General features: G+C 41.5%; 1 protein-coding gene and 1 long non-coding RNA gene across 4 annotated transcripts in view; one reads left to right on the forward strand and one right to left on the reverse strand.

The window, feature by feature from the left end:
- The first annotated feature begins 747 nt into the window (after positions 1 to 747).
- Positions 748 to 16,256, forward strand: part of PDE3B (phosphodiesterase 3B) — a 152,101-nt gene continuing 136,592 nt past the window's right edge. For all 3 annotated transcript variants that reach the window (XM_036325500.1, XM_036325501.1, XM_036325502.1), the window contains exon 1: positions 748 to 2,059. In XM_036325500.1, the coding sequence (XP_036181393.1) occupies positions 1,076 to 2,059 (984 nt within the window). In that variant the 5' untranslated portion in view covers positions 748 to 1,075. The remainder of the gene's footprint in view (positions 2,060 to 16,256) is intronic.
- LOC118664862 overlaps positions 6,460 to 16,256 on the reverse strand; it is a 153,412-nt gene continuing 143,615 nt past the window's right edge. The window contains exon 3 of the long non-coding RNA XR_004970437.1: positions 6,460 to 6,826. This is a non-coding gene — a long non-coding RNA (uncharacterized LOC118664862). The remainder of the gene's footprint in view (positions 6,827 to 16,256) is intronic.

Here is a 16,256-nt window from a genome sequence, read left to right on the forward strand (position 1 = left end):
ATAACTTTGCGACAGCATAACTCTTCTACGCTTACTGAAATGTGGGATACAGATGTGAACTAGTGGGTATGGGTGGCAAGGGTGCGAAGTGGAGGATGGGATGTTAGCTCCTGGCCTGTGAAGGTGGTTCTTGAGGAAGACAAGCTGGACTATATATGCCTGGATGCTCCCAGAGAACACTCCACGTGCTCCTCCCTAACAGCCCCTGCAAGGACCCTGGGCCTGCTGTGTGGCCCACACCGCTGATGAGGACAGACCTCGCCACAGCGATCAGGGTTTCGCCGCCCTGCCCAGCCCTGCCCGTAGTGGTGGCGGCTGGTCCTTACCAGGTCGCAGCCCTGCTCGGGCAGCTCAAGGGCCCATCCTGAACCGGGATGAGGTGAGGGGCCGACCGAAGCCTCCCCTTCAGCTCGATTTCCACGAACTCCCTCCCTCCCCAAGACCCCGGGGCAGACCCGAGGGAGCCAGGCTAGAAGTCTATGACTTACCCCCAGAGGGAACCTGCGTGCCTGTGGTCCCAGGATGGTGGGCTGGCCCCCTTCCACCCGAGGAGGACCCCACCCATTCCCCCCAGCCCTGCCCCTCCCCTGTCCCAGCGCAGAAGTCAGCGGGGTCCCCGGCCCGCAGCGGGCGCCCGGCTGGCAAGCAGCGGCAGGACAGGGCGCGGGCGCGCGCGGGCGGCGGGCGGGGCGCGCGCGCCGGGTCGGGGCCGCCACGGGGGAGGAGCGCCCGCCCGCTCGCCCGCCCGCCCGCAGCTCGCGCGCCCAACGGACCAGGCTGAGGCCGTGAGTTAACTGTTGCAGCCACGGGAGTTGGGAGGAGACTTCGAGTCTCCAGTCCCGAGAGGTGCTTAAAGGAGAAGCCCTTCCGCCCCTCTCCACGGCCAGTATGCTACGGACCCCGCCGCTCCTCTGCGCGCCAGACGGAGACCCCGGGCCGCGGCGGCGGGCGCAGCCCTGACGCGCTACTGAGCCGGAGGGCGCCCCGAGCGCGGGGACAGGGGGTGAGGAAGCGTCTGCGGCCCCTGCGGTCCTAGCTGGGCGTGCTGAGCCCGCAGCCACCCCCGGTCCCGGCCATGAGGAGGGACGAGCGAGACGCCAAAGCCATGCGGTACCCGCCGCCGCCGGCGGACGGGGCCGGCTCGCCCCCCGAGAGTCTGAGGAACGGCTACGTGAAGAGCAGCGTGAGCCCTTTGCGGCAGGACCCTCCGCGCGGCTTCTTCTTCCACCTCTGCCGCTTCTGCAACGTGGAGCTGCTGCTGCCGTCGCCGGCCTCCCCCCAGCAGCCGCGGCGCGGCTCCCTCTTCTCCCGGGCGCGCCTCGCGCTGGGCGCCCTGGCCGCCTTTGTCCTCGCCCTGCTGCTCGGTGCGGAGCCCGAGAGCTGGGCTGCCGGGGCCGCCCGCCTGCGGACCGTGCTGAGCGTCTGCTCGCTCAGCCTCAGCCCCCTCTTCAGCATCGCCTGTGCCTTCTTCTTCCTCACCTGCTTCCTGACCCGGGCCAAGCGGGGCCCCAGCCCGGACCGGAGCGGCGGCGGCGGCGGCTCCTGGTGGCTGCTGGCACTGCCCGCCTGCTGTTACCTGGGCGACTTCTTGGTGTGGCAGTGGTGGTCTTGGCCTTGGGACGGAGACGCCGGGGCCGTGACCCCGTACACGCCCCCGGCGGCGGCGGGCAGGTTGTTCTTGGTGCTGAGCTGCGTGGGCTCGCTGACGCTCGCGCACCGGGTCGGGCTCCAGCACAGCATCCTGGTGCTGCTCTTCTCCAGCCTCGTCTGGTGGGTCTCCTTCGCCAGCCTCGGGCCGCTGCCCTCAGCCCTGCGGCCCCTGCTGTCCTGCCTGGTCGGGGGCGCCGGCTGCCTGCTCGCCCTGGGGTTGGATCACTTCTTTCAAATCAGGGAAGCTTTCCATCATCCTCGGTTGTCCAGCACCGCGGAGGAAAAAGTGCCTGTGATCAGACCCCGCAGGAGGTCCAGCTGCGTGTCGTTCGGGGAGACGTCGGCCGCTTACCAAGGCAGCTGCAAAATGTTCAGAAGACCGTCGTTGCCTTGCATTTCCAGAGAACAGGTACGTTAGCCGAAAGCCAGGTTGTCTGAGGAAGTGAGTGCGGTTTTGTCGCTTCAGTTCCTGAGCTGAATTTGCGTGTTTGAAAGCATGTTAACTTCCAGGATGGGAGAAAATAAAAAGGTTTTCTTCTGGAAAGGATTCCTAAAATACAGGAGGCTTTTTAGAAATACAGAAGTACCTTTTTATTTGTGTGAAATAGACTATATTGCACCTTTAAAGTACTTTGTTTATGCAATAGATGAGTTATCAGAAGGTTGAATTATTTGCGGTTTAATAGGTTGACTACTCCCACTTTGGCATGCTCTGGTGTATGTCATGTTGGTGCCATTTATCTGTTGCTGTTATAATGGTGATATCTCTCCAAAGGTAACATACAACCATTAGAATGAGTGAATAGACATTAATTTTAAGCAGTGTGATTTTACTATTTTTGATATTCGAGAGAAAGATTTGAGATCTTATGAACATTGATGAACTTTGGAACTGCGACTTGTTAGTTTAGATGAAAAGACTTTTGGAAATAATTGTTAAGAGATCCCCTCGCCCCCAACCAAATTCCAGCTGTATAGGCTAATACAATATTTTACAGACTAACTCATGGTGGTGTGTATTTGTTGCATAATGAGGACAACGTTGTAATAATTTAACCTTTAAACTTATGTCTGGAAAGATGCCAAAAGCATGTCCAGTAGGTTTACATGTTTTTGTTTTTTAAAAGGAATTGAAACCATCATCATGGAACAAGCTTCTATATAGCCTTGGGAAATCTTACCTGTTCTACATCACCAAGAAACTCAACAAGTATAGCTATTCACTGATAGTAAATGCTTTACATATATTTTCTTAAATATATGTAAGTGCAAAATGCTTTACTTATATTTTCTTGAATCCTCACAAGAACTCTGTATGGTGGTGACATTCCCTCAATGTAGAGATGAGCCATGTGAGTTTTTGAGAGATTACCCAACTTAACACATCTAGTAAGTGGCAGTGCTGGGATTTGAACCTAGATTTCTCAGTTTTAATTGTCGTGTTCTAAGCAACTAAAAGAATGAGTGTAGAGCTCTTATGTAGGCGAGTAGGAGTTTATAGCATTGGTTTTCAGACTTTTTGATTGGTGATATGTTTTACACTGGGACCCAGTATAACTTTTTTATTCTTACTACATCTGATGCTCTCTTCAAAGTAATCAACAAACCACTGTATTGATTTTATGACATGTTTAACACTAACTCTGTAGTGCTCCAATGAGACCACACTTTGCTTCTTGAAACGTTTTTTTTTTTCTTTTTTCTTTTTTTCCAGAAACTGCTTTGTGGTCTGTAATTATTTGGCCATATACTTGAAAAAATTCGTTAAAAAATGTTATGCCTTTTGTTTTCTCATTTTACTGCCCGTGATAATAGTGCTTAGAAAAATCTGTATTAGAAGAGTTGTGATATTAACTGTAGAGCAAAGTAATATCAGCTGTTTTCTTAGCATGGCATGCCATTTAACAGTTGACTATATGTGAATAGACACTGGAAAAGTGTTTTAGCATAGTCTAATCACATTTGTAGATAATTTCCCTAAATTTAACAGCATTACAGTTTAACGAACTTTATTGTAATCTGTTGGTGTAGTCAATTGTGGCTGTGCTGTAAATGGAAAATTCTTGGTTTTCTTAATCCTACTCTGGTGCTTTTTCCATTATAGCAACCTTTTTCAACCTTTCATTGAGAGCAGTGTTGTTGTTCTAGGTAGCTTCACTTATTTGTATTAGAAGCAGACAAAGTTTGAGCTTTTAAAAAGGTCATATATTATACTTACTTGCATAGTCCATGGACATGGACATGGGGGGCGGGCATTGGGAGGAGGGGGAAAGCAGAGGGCAATGGGAGATATTAACAATAAAAAACACATTTTAAAAAGTTTATTAATCCATTTTTTTAAAAAGGTCATATCTTAACGCAGAAAACTCTTATTCACATTCCACTATGAAAAGGAACATTTTTGGGGTCTTAAATATATGCTAATAGTTTAAGGCTTCCTACATTGTTACTTAATGTTCGGTGTCATAAAATAATACTACTTTGGCATTACTAAAAATTACTACATATTTTTAATTTAACTGAGATTGTAATAAGGATTTTTATTTATGCTTATTCCTGTGAGTCTCTGGTTTTGTTTGCATGTATATGATGTTAAAGAAATGAAGAGGAAACCAGTGCTTTTATGGAAGTAAAAGATCGAGACTTTCTAATTTCCCAAGTGCTAAATTTCGTATATGACAAGTTTAAAGTCTCTTCATTGTTTCAGAAAGTGAAGGGGAAACAGAAAGATATTGAGTAGAATCTGATAGAGGGAGAAATGCTCTGGATTCATAGGCGGGGGATTGGGAGTAAGGTCTTGGCTCTACTGTGTGATCTTGGGAAAGTCAGTGAATCTCTGAATCTCAGTATCCTGCCAAATCAGGGATTCCAAAAGATGAATTCTGTAATAACTTCCCAGTTCTCGATTCCCTTCTTACAGTTGGTTTATACTTTTTGTAAGGTATGAATAAAAGTATAGCTAAAACATCACAGATGAGTACTTCTTGAAGTTTTACTTAAGTGTTGAATGTTGATATGACTAACCTGTGTTTTCCAAGGTGTAATGATGAGCAAATATTCTGTATTTTTTTAATAGAGAACTTTAAAAATTATATGCAATTCATTTTTGGATTGATAACAAAATTATTATACTTTTATTTCCTGAAGAATTTTATAAACATCTTTGAAAAACAATTAAAACTCATGTCTATCTAAATATTTTTAAATTGAGAGTAGATTTAGAATAATTTTTAACTTTTGGGATGTTATGTTAGGTACCATGTTGAAAAATAATGGCTTATGTTTGCAAAACATTTAATTTTCATAATTAGATTTATAGTAGATATAAATGCTATATATGTCACGTATTAATTGTATTAATTAAAGTTTTGTTGTTGTTGTTGCCAAGCGTTTAGAGTTTTAAAATTTAAATCTAGTTACTATTAACTGTATTTTGCCTTGGTGGGTTAATGGGAAGACATACTTAAGTTGTAGTATATTTGCCAGGAATCAGCTAAAACAAATAGGAATTTTTTAAAAAATTAGTTGTCTACATAGATGCTTTGGCCAGAATTTAGCAAATTACATTGCTAAGCCATTTTATTTGTATATTCTATAATGAAAGTTTCAGCCAGATCATTTTATTTGTGATAGACTAGGTAAATACGAGGTTTTGAAAGTCATAAGTTAGTGTGTGAGATATTTTTCTATACCTAAAATGCTAAGTGCTTTCTAAATGGTTAGGTAAATATTTTAAAATTCTGTGGCCTTAAAGCCCATAAATATTATGTAAAGTGTTAATTTTATTTGAAAAAGGTGCACACATGTAGTATGAATGTGTTTAAAAATGATTTTAAAGTTTAGTGATTATTTAGCCCCTTAAGGAATTTGCAAGGCATATCTCACTATGAATTTAAGAATACTGTAGTATTTGTGACGTTTATTTTGTGGTTTCAGTGAGTAGTGTTTCATTCTACTTTCATGTTAATATTTTGTGATAAAGTATCAGCCTATATCATAATTTTACGCTCTATTTTGTAAATATTGTATGTACTCTGCCATCGGAACTGTTGTTCAAAAGCACAGATTTGATCAAATCCCTTGCCCTGTTTTAAAAACCTCTTACGGTTTTTTCATTGTCCACAGGATAAAGTGGACAATGACCTTGAACCTTGTTTGCAAAATCCTTTATACCATGCTCTTAGCTTTTTTGTTTGTTTTGTATTTTAAAAGGCCATCTAGGACTTAGGGACACTCCCTCCCCCATCCATCCTTGGCTATAACTATTTGTGGACTTTTATTGTTACTGACCTGTAGGTATTTTTTTTTCTTTCACTATTACTATTCACAGTTTGAAATCTCCTTTAAGGAACAAATTAGATTAAGAAGTTCTTAGACAGTACAGTGATATTCAAATTACTTGTATAAACTGAGAACAAATCTTCAATATAGCAAGTTGGCCATTTTAAAAAATAAGTTGACAGATCATGTGATGTGTGATAGATTTTTATTATAGCTCATGAAATAATAACATCTCCATAATTTATGTTTTCCCATACTGAGTGGAAAGTAAATAGGGCCAAGCATAAGTAGAACTGTAAAGTTTATTTTCATTGTCCTCAAACTTTTTATCCGCCTCAGTGGTGGGCCTTTCTCTGATTCTCTTTTTCTTTACCCTTGCAGTTACCAAGTTAGCCTGTTTCTCTAGCTATTCTCCTGCCTTCCTATCCCCTAACCAAAACAGGAAGAATCTATACTTGCTGAAAGTATAGATAGATGTAGATATAGAAGAGATAGATTCAGAGTTTATCTCGTTGAAATCTGCTCATTTTATAGACAGGAAAGAAACTCAGAGAGGTAAAAATATTGTTTCTAAGTTATGGCGTGAGATATTTGGGATACAGGGACTAAAACCAAGCTAAGTCCTGCCATAAAGAGCTTAAATAGCTGCAGTCATGGTTTTCCAAGGCTGTAACTAATGTTGTCAATTATCTGATAAAGGACAGACCTAGTTAAAGGAGTTAGTGGGTGAAGATGGGAAAGCGAGAGAGACTCTTGAAATCACGAAGTTTATACAGACCTTGAGGATAAACTTGGTCTCTGATGTAGTTATTTCAGGGTGACTTGTCAGGATGCAGCTGGTGTCAAGCTCAAGTGCCTTCAGAGGTCAGTCACAATAATGTATTTATGTCGCATGCTGAAGAAGGAGGGAAGGATAAGAAGAATGGAAGTCCACTGATTATTGCCTACTTTGCCTAAGAACATTCAATTTAAACAAAACAAACGCAACAGTTGTGTTAGCCAAGCAAAACTTTAGGAGACCCGGGTTCTGTCTGTGGGTAGTTCCTGACAGTTTATAATATTGGGTTGGTGTTCACCTTGTTATTTAAAAGCTGACTCATATTTATTTACATGATTATTAGAAGGCTCTTCTTAGAACTTTGGGCAGAGGAGTATATAGTACTTTCTACTGTCTTTTTCTTTCATGATTTAGAACTTTTCTTCTTGTATTGATTTTCCCTAGCAGGTCACTCATCTTTGTAGATTTTCCCTCCTCCATCAGCTAGAGTAAATTGTTTGGCTAGTTCTTCCTTACATTTCTTTCATACAACATGCATTCAGCATATTTTATCTTTATTTAGTTAGCATTTAAATTTTAAATGAGAAATTTTACACGTAAAAGACTGTATATATTTTAATATGTGTTAAGGAATGAAATACTAAAGGAAAAAAGTCAGGTACTCACCACTTATATTCTTTGAAGTTCCCTGTGTAACTCTTTTTTGCATCCCTTTCTGTCCCATCTATCCTGATTTTCTTTTTCTTTTTTTTAACTATTCATTCCTGTGCTTGTTTTTATAATTATAACCCCCCACAAATGTATTCCTAAATAATCTAAATAATGTTATTAATCTTGCCTGTTTTTGAACTTCCGTAGAATCATGGTGTATGAATTTCTTTTGTAACATTTTTTTCCTTGATGTTTCTGAGATTTATTAATGTTGATGTGGATAATTGCAGTTCATTTTTAATGCTGTACAATATTTCATCATATGGCCATGGTAAAATTTATTTATCTATTCCACTGTTTATGGACCTGTGGGTAGTTTACCATTATGTAAAATGATGCTAATGAAACTTATTGCAAATGTTTCCTGGTGCATGTGTGCATCCAAAAGTAGAATTGCTGAGCTGCAAGGTATGTTCATATTCAACTTCACTATGTGTGGTAGTCAGAATAACAGCACCCCAAAGATGTCCATGTTCTAATTCCAGGAAATTGTGAATGTTATCTAACTTAGCAAAGGGGACTTTGCATAGGAAATGTCTAAGGACCTTGAAATGGGAAGTTTATCCAGGATTATCTGAGTGGATCTAAAGTACTCACAAGGATTCTTAAAAAGTGGAAGAGGGAGGCAAAAGAGGTCAGCAATGGAGTTGTGACAGTGGAAGTAGGATCGGAGTAATCCATTGTGAGAAAGATTCAATCTACCTTTGGCTTTGACAAGGGAAGAAGAAGGCCAGGAACCAAGGAAAGCAGGCAGCCTCTAGTTGCCAGAAAGGCAGGGAAATGGATTTACTAGTATTACAAGGTATCCTTTGATTTCTTCCTTGATCTCATTGTTAGCCCATTCATTGTTTAGTAACATGTTTCATTTCCCTCCATGTCTTTGTGTATTTTCCAGACTTTTTTTCTCGTGATTGATTTCTATTTTCATACTATTATGGTCAGAGAAGATGCTTCATATGATTTCATTCTTCTTAAATTTATTGAGACTTGTTTTGTGTCCTAACGTGGTCTATCTAGAAAATGTTCCATACGCACTTGGAAAGAATACATATTCTGCTGCTTTGGGGTGAAATGCTCTGAAGATATTATTAAATCCTACTAGGGTGTGTAAAGTATGTTCTTCTAAGGAAAAGCATAGGGAAACATGACCATTGCATGTAGATACATGTTATACAATATATCACACTCAAACATTTTTAATAAAATATATAAAAATAAATAAAATACTAAAATATATGCATTATGTTTAATTTTGATGTGTGTTAATATAAATATAAGATATGACAAAATGAAGTACAATTTAAGTACATTTATTCAGATGCTTTCATTTAATATTCACGTGCGGAAAAGTAGCGGGCTGCCTGAGGGAGTTCTGGCTCAAAATAGCCAGTCAGCAAGGTGTTAATTATTATGTGTCTTGATGTGGGCCTCTTTGGGTTCATCTTGTTTAGGACTTTCTGTGCTTCCTGGACTTATGTGTCTTTTTTCTTCACAAGGTAAGGGAAGTTTTTGGTCATTATTTCTTCAAATCGGTTTTCGATGATCTGTTGCTCTCTCTCTCCTCCTTCTGGTGCCCCTATGATGAGAATGTTGTTATGCTTCATGTTATACCAAAGGTCCCTTAAACTATCCTCACTCTTTTTAATTTTTTTTTTCTGCTCTGATTAGGTGTTTTTTTTCTACCTTGTCTTCCAAATTGCTGCTTTGATCCTCTATTTCAGTCAACCTACATTTATTCCTTTCACTGTATTCTTGATGTCAGAAATGGTATTCTTCATTTCTGACTGGTTCTTTTCATGGTTTCTATGTCCTTTTTCAAGCTGTTGTACTTCTTACTAAGTTCCGTGACCATCCTTATAACCATTAATTTGAACTCTGTGTCTGAAAGATTGCTTGCCTCCATTTCATTTAGCTCTCTCTCTCTTTCTTTCTTTCTTTTTTTTTTTTTTTTTGAGAATTCTCCTGTTCTTTTATTTGGGGCCTGTTTCTTTGTCCCCCCATTTTGGTTGCCCCTTTGTGTTTGTTTCTCTGTATTAGATAGATTTGCTATGACACCCAGTCTTTGTGTGGTGGCCTTATGTAGTAGGTGTCTTGTGAGACCCAGTGGCTCAGGGTCCTTGATCACCTGAGCTGGGTCTGAGAATGTCTCTTGTATGGGTTATGTGGGCCCTTCTGGTGTAATTCAGTCTTGATTGCTATAGGCCTGTTCATGTATGGGATCAACCCAGAGGCTGGCTGACTGTGAAGCTCAGCCCCAACCACGGTGTGTGAGCTGCTGTGCCAGTGCTGACCACATGAAGCGGAATTCACCTCAGTAGGGTTTGGTGCCTGCTGAGATCTCCTCTTGGTTATGCTGTTTGTGAAGCTTATTGGATCCTGCTCTAACGTTGTCTGAAGGTGGCCACTGGGTGTGTTGGTTCTGGGCCTCTTGGGAGGGACTTTGGTGCAGGACAGTGTCTAATGCTGTCTGTGTCTGGCCGTTGGCAACCTGCTAGGAGCTGGCGATCCAAAGTTTGTGCCTGCCTCTGGTTTGCTTGGATTCACACAGGAAGGACCAAATTGCACAGCAAGGCTGGCTTTTACCAGCACTGGGCCTGGGGGTAGGTCAGCAAATGTCCCAAGGCACCCTGATAAGATATGCCTCCACTTGCCTCTACCTGCCAACTGTCTGTTAGATTCAGTCATTGAAAGAGCCTCTGGTGGAGTTGGGATGATGAGGCAAATGGATCACTTGTGAGGGGGAGGTTCTGTTCAGGTTTCAGGGAAGATGGTGGGTGTGGTCCCCGCCCTAGCACCGCACGACTTTGTGTGTCCTGACCTAGGCAGGGCAGAGCCACCAGGAGTTGGGTGAGTGGGTCCTTTGGAGCCACAGTCAGAGTCCAGAGGATGGATCTGCTAGAAACCTGAAAGGTGTTTCTAGCAGATATCCCATGAGGGGGAAATGCCAGGCAGGTTGATGGGAAAGTGGAGGGAATGGCCCCAACCTCAAAGCCACATAACTCAGTCACTGATACCACCTGAGTCTGCCCAGACCTCTACCCCCTGTCCAAGGCAGCTGACTCCTCCGCAGGGCCTAAGCTCCACAGGGTGAGGTGAGAAGGAGTCTAGAGGGGGGGACAATTGGTTTACCCTAGGCTGATGCCACACAGAGCGGCATGCTCCACCCAAGAAAGATGGTTAAGTGCAGTATTGAAGAATGACTCAGCACAGGGATCCTGGCAGCTGTTCCCCCAGCTTTGTTCCCAGAGCCACAAACTCCAGACTCTTCTCAGGTGATTCTACTCTGCTCACCCTCCCTCTACTAGAGCCCAGGGTGAGTTGGTATGAACGAAATTTTGTGTGTTGGCCCTTTAAGAGGGTACCTATGTCTCCATTAGACTCTCTCTCTCCCTGGTGGACAGAAACCCTGCTGCTTTTCACAGCTGGATGTTGTGTGGGCTCCTCTACCTGGCTCTGGTGTTCTGGGCTGGGGAGCCCGGCTTGGGTTTAGGCCCCATGCTCCTCAGGGGGAATCCCCTGAAGCTGAATATCCCTCTGGAATATCAGGTGCCACTTTTGGGAGCGGAGCCAGTCCTCTTTTTATCTCCACCCTTCCTACCAGTGTCAATATGGCTCCTTCTATAAATCCTTGGTTATGTCTTCTCTTTGGCTAGTCTTCAGTTAGTTATTTAGGGGATGATTGTTCTTTAGTATATGTGCTGCCGAAGCGAGCACATGATGATTGTTCTTTAATTTAGTTATAATTCCAGTTTGGTCCTGGGAGAAGGTGAGTGTAGTTTCCACCTACTTTGCCTCCATATTGAAATCTGATCTCATTTTTTATCTACATGGATATCCAGTTGTGTCAACACAATTTATTGAAAAGTTTATTATCCATTTGTCAGCAGTGTTCCCTCTGTCATATATCAGATTTCAATATACGTATGAGTCTGCATATGGGCTCTCATGTTTCATTGGTTAGTTTATGAACCCTGTGTTATGCTACATTGTTTTAATTATAATAGCTTTATAATAAGACAATATATAGTAAATCCCCTCATCTTGTTTTTCTTCAAGAATGTGTTGATTATTTTTGGACCTTTGCTTTTCAATATAAATTGTAGAATAAGATTAACAAGCGCCACAAAAAATCTTGTTGGGATTTTCATTGACATTGCATTAAGTCTTTTGAACAATCCTGTATAATAAAAGCCTAATATCCTAAGTGTCCGGTCATCCGTTCAACACATCAAAGGGTAATATACTAATGATATGCTAAGGCTGCTCAGCCACTTGCACTGACCACCAGGGGGCAGACAGTTGACCGGTCTGCCAGTCTCTATGACATGCACTGACCACCAGGGGGCAGACAGTTGACCGGTCTGCCAGTCTCTATGACATGCACTGACCACCAGGGGGCAGACAGTTGACTGGTCTGCCAGTCTCTATGACATGCACTGACCACCAGGGGGCAGACAGTTGACCAGTCAACCAGTTGCTATGATGTGCACTGACCACCGGGGGCAGATGCTCCAACTGGTAGGTTAGCTTGCTGCTGGGGTCTGGCCAATTGGGACTGAGCAAGATGGGCCGGAAATGCCCTGGAGCCCTGCTGCGGTCCCTCTCCAGCTGGCCAACCTCTCGCATCCATCCCTGGCCCTGATTGTGCACCGGTAGGGTCTCTCAGCCTGGCTGGTGCCCTCTCGCAATCCGGGACCCCTTGGGGGATGTGGGAGATCCGGTTTCAGCCCGATCCTGCAGGCCAGGCCGAGGGAACCCACTGGAGCACAAATTTGTGCACCAGGCCTCTAGTTTAGATATAAATTTGCTTTTGATTGAAATTTTTAGTTGTATTTTTCTAGAAAATTAATGTAACTTTTCAAATTATTTCCTTAGTGCATAATCTCATTTTATTATGTTTAGTTGGTTCTGCACCTGCATTTATCTTCTTTTTCATTGCTAATATCATTTATATGTTTTTTTCTTTGTTTTTTAATAAAAAAATTCTGTTTTTAACCTTTTCAAAAAAACAATTCTTCATATTGGTACTTATTTTCTATTTTATTTATATCAGCTCTTACCTTTATTATTTTTCTTTCTTTGAATTCATTTTCTTGTTCTTTTTCTAACTTTGTAATTGGGATGTTAAATTATTTTGAGCTTTTTTCATAGTATGCATTTAAAATTATACATTTATTTCTAAATATTTTTTTAGTTGAATCTTATAAATTTTGATATGTAATATTACTTTCCAGTCTTAAGCATTTTCTAATTTTTTTTTTGATTTCTCTTTTGACTAATGAGTTGTTTAGACATTTATTAAAAATTCATAATTATATGCAGGTTTTCTAGTTATTTTATTGTTGTTGATTTCTGATTTAATTGCATTATGGGCAGGGAATATATATGGCCTGACATATTAGGTAGAATATTTGTTAACTGTCTGGTAGGTAAAGGTTGTCCTTGTCAGAGGTTCTGTGTCCTCACTGATTTATTTATCTTTTTGACCCATCAGTAACTGGATAGAGTAACAAAAATCTCACTTTGCTGGTGGATTTGTCAATTTCCCCCCATAGTTTGTAGTTTGCTTCTCTTGTTTAAGAGTAAGTATATGAAGAATAGAACTTCAAATTGGATGGAATTACTTATCAAAGGAACAACAAAAAGAATACATGAAATATAGCACATTTCAAATATCTAAAGAGTCACTGTAGGAAAGTAGTAAAAATTAGTTGGATCAGAGTTAACATGTATTTACAAATTGCCTTTTATATATTCCAGCCCTGGAGATACTAAGACAACATTGCAAGGACATCACACTCTAATGAAGAGAGAAAATGTAAATAAATAATTATAATTCAGTGTGGTAGGTGATATAATAGAGGTATAATATGTATAAGGTACAATGGGAGCATTATGGAATGAACAACTGATACTTTCCAGGATGAGAGCCAGAAAGCCTTCAAAAAGTTAACAATTGATCTTTAATCTTCAATGACAGTTTCTTACTGTTATAAAACAAATAAAAAATGAATTTAAAAATTTCACTACTATGACCTTAAAAAGAAATTTTCAAAGTTATTCTGGCATAATCTTCACGTTACCTTAAATATGTATGTAGGTAAATACTTCTTATCAACTAGCAGACTGAAAAAGTCATGATAAACATACAGAGCCAAATCAAGCAAACTGTTCGCATGTGCTTTTGGTCACTAATCTATAATAATAAAAGTGTAATATGCTAATTAGACCAGACAGCCAAACGACCTTCCAGACGCCCTTCCGGATGAAGCTGCGGTGGTGGGGACCAAGGCAGAGGCAGTTAGGGGCGATCAGGTAGGCAGGTGAGCAGTTAGGGGTGATCAGGCAGGCAGGCAGAGTGGCTAGGGGCGATCAGGCAGGCAAGCAGGAGCGATCTGGCAGGCAGGCGAGCAGTTAGGGGAGATCAGGCAGGCATGTGAGTGGTTAGGGGTGATCAGGCAGGCAGGCAGAGGTGGTTAGGGGCGATCAGGCAGGCAGGCGAGTGGTTAGGGTGATGAAGCAGGCAGGCAGAGTGGTTAGGGGCAATTGGGCAGGCAGGCAGGCGAGTGGTTAGCAACCAGTGGTCCTGGATTGCGAGAGGGATGTCCGACTGCTAGTTTAGGCCCGATGCCACAGGCCAGGCTGAGGGACCCCCCTCCCCCTGCACAAATTTCATGCACCAGGCCTCTAGTCAATAATAACAACCAAAAAAGATGCTTACATTCTCTACCAGAAATGTCAATATCAGTGGTAAAATAATATAGGCAATAAAAAATGTAACTCAGGATCAGAAAGAAGGGATTGTTATAAGATGTAATAATTACGTAGTACTCACTATGTGCTAGTCTCAACAAGCCTGTGAAGTTACATATTGGTATCTTGTTTTGCAGCTGAGAACTAAGGCAAAGGGGTGAATCAATTAGCCCCAAATCACTTAGCTAGTACACAGAAAATACCATAATGTGCTAAGTGCCATTTCCAATATATAACAAGCCTATAAGAGCACTCCCAATTGAAACAACTAAACTATAGGTCTAAACATTTTAGAACATCTTTTGAAAGGAATCACTGAGTAAGAAAAATCTCTGATACCCAAAAAGAAATGAAAGTAGTATAGGGGAGGAAAATTTTTATCTTCTTTCCTTCTAGATTCTTTGGCTGGCCTAATAATTAAATTGACATAAGACAAATTAACAGGAGAGAAAAAAAATTAATATGTATATATATGGGATCCCCATAAAAACGTGAGGCTGAAAGAATTGTTCAAAATCAGGAATCTTTTATACGTATGAGACAAACAATAAAGAATAATTGATAAGACAAAGGGGTTTGGGCTTGGGTTAATAAATTGGTGAAGAAATAACAAGGTTTGTTTATACAGCCTTCTTGGCTCTAAGTTCCCTAGCTCTGCTGATAAGGATGCCCTTTGCCCTCAGGTACTAGGAAAGGAACCTTTTACATAGGAGATTTATCTTCTGCTTTCAGCAGGGGACAAAAGAGGGTCAGAGTGTCCTTGCATTGGCTGTTTCTCAAATACCTTTAATTCAACATAATCAGTATGCCATATTTTGGGTTGGCATATTCTGCTCTCTTTTAGTAGGAATCCTAAGAGGTGAACAAGTAGAATAAAACCAGCTTTCACTTGAGGAGTTTCTGACCATTCTTAGAGACTTTGAACATTTGCTTCTGTTAGGTATGGCTACACTCAAGAGATAAAATCCTAGGGTCTGTCCAAAATCAGAATTTAATAGGAAATCTCGGCATAAAGCTGAGGCCCCAAAGTGCTGTTCTGCCAGTGTAAGGGTAAATGAGAAGTGAATATGGCCATGGAGATGGGATGCCTATCTTGACCTTAGCACAGGGAGTTGGGGGAGAGAGAAAATAAATTTCCTCTGGGAATGTATAACCATAAGAGGGCCCTTATGTAGCTTTATTTGTTATTGTAGTAAAATATATAAAACATAATATTTATCATTTCAACCATTTTTTTTAGGTATACAGTGTAGTGGCATGAAGTATATTCACATTGTTGTGTAACCACCACCACCACCCATCTCTAGAAATGCTTTAATCTTCCTAAACGGAAACTCCATACCCATTAAATAATAACTCTCCATTCTCCCTTCTCCCATCCCTTGGTAACCATCATTCTACCTTCTGTTTGTATGAATTTCACTGTAGATACCTCATATAAGTGGAATCATACAGTATTTATCTTTTTGCAACTGACTTGTTTCACTTATGATAATCATTGTTGGAATTTTGACAGGATTGCATTGAATCCATAGTTTGCTTTGAGTAATATTGCCATCTTAACAATAGTAAGTCTTACAATCCATTAACATCAGATATCTTTCTATTTGTGTTTTAATTTTTTTCAGAAGACCTTTGTAGTTTTCAGTATATAAGTCTTTCACCTCATTTTTTTTCTTTATTGATTAAGGTATTACATGTGTCCTTATCGCCCCCTTGCCCCCTCCCCCGCTCATGCCCTCACCCCGCTGGTGTCTGTGTCCATTGGCTAGGCTTATATGCATGCATACAAGTCCTTTGGTTGATCTCTCCCCCTTACCCCCACCCTCCCCTACCTTCCCTCTGAGGTTTGATGGTCTGATTGATGCTTCTCTGTCTCTGGATCTGTTTTTGTTCATCAGTTTATGTTGTTCATTATATTCCACAAATGAGTGAGATCATGTGATATTTATCTTTCTCTGACTGGTCTATTTTGCTTAGCATAATGCTCTCCAGTTCCACCCATGCTGTTGCAAATGGTAAGAACTCCTTCTTTTTTTTACTGCAGCGTAGTATTCCATTGTGTAGATGTACCACCATTTTT

The sequence above is a fragment of the Myotis myotis genome, unplaced genomic scaffold (genome assembly GCF_014108235.1).
Source record: "Myotis myotis isolate mMyoMyo1 unplaced genomic scaffold, mMyoMyo1.p scaffold_m19_p_10, whole genome shotgun sequence".
Taxonomy (NCBI): Eukaryota; Metazoa; Chordata; class Mammalia; order Chiroptera; family Vespertilionidae; genus Myotis; species Myotis myotis.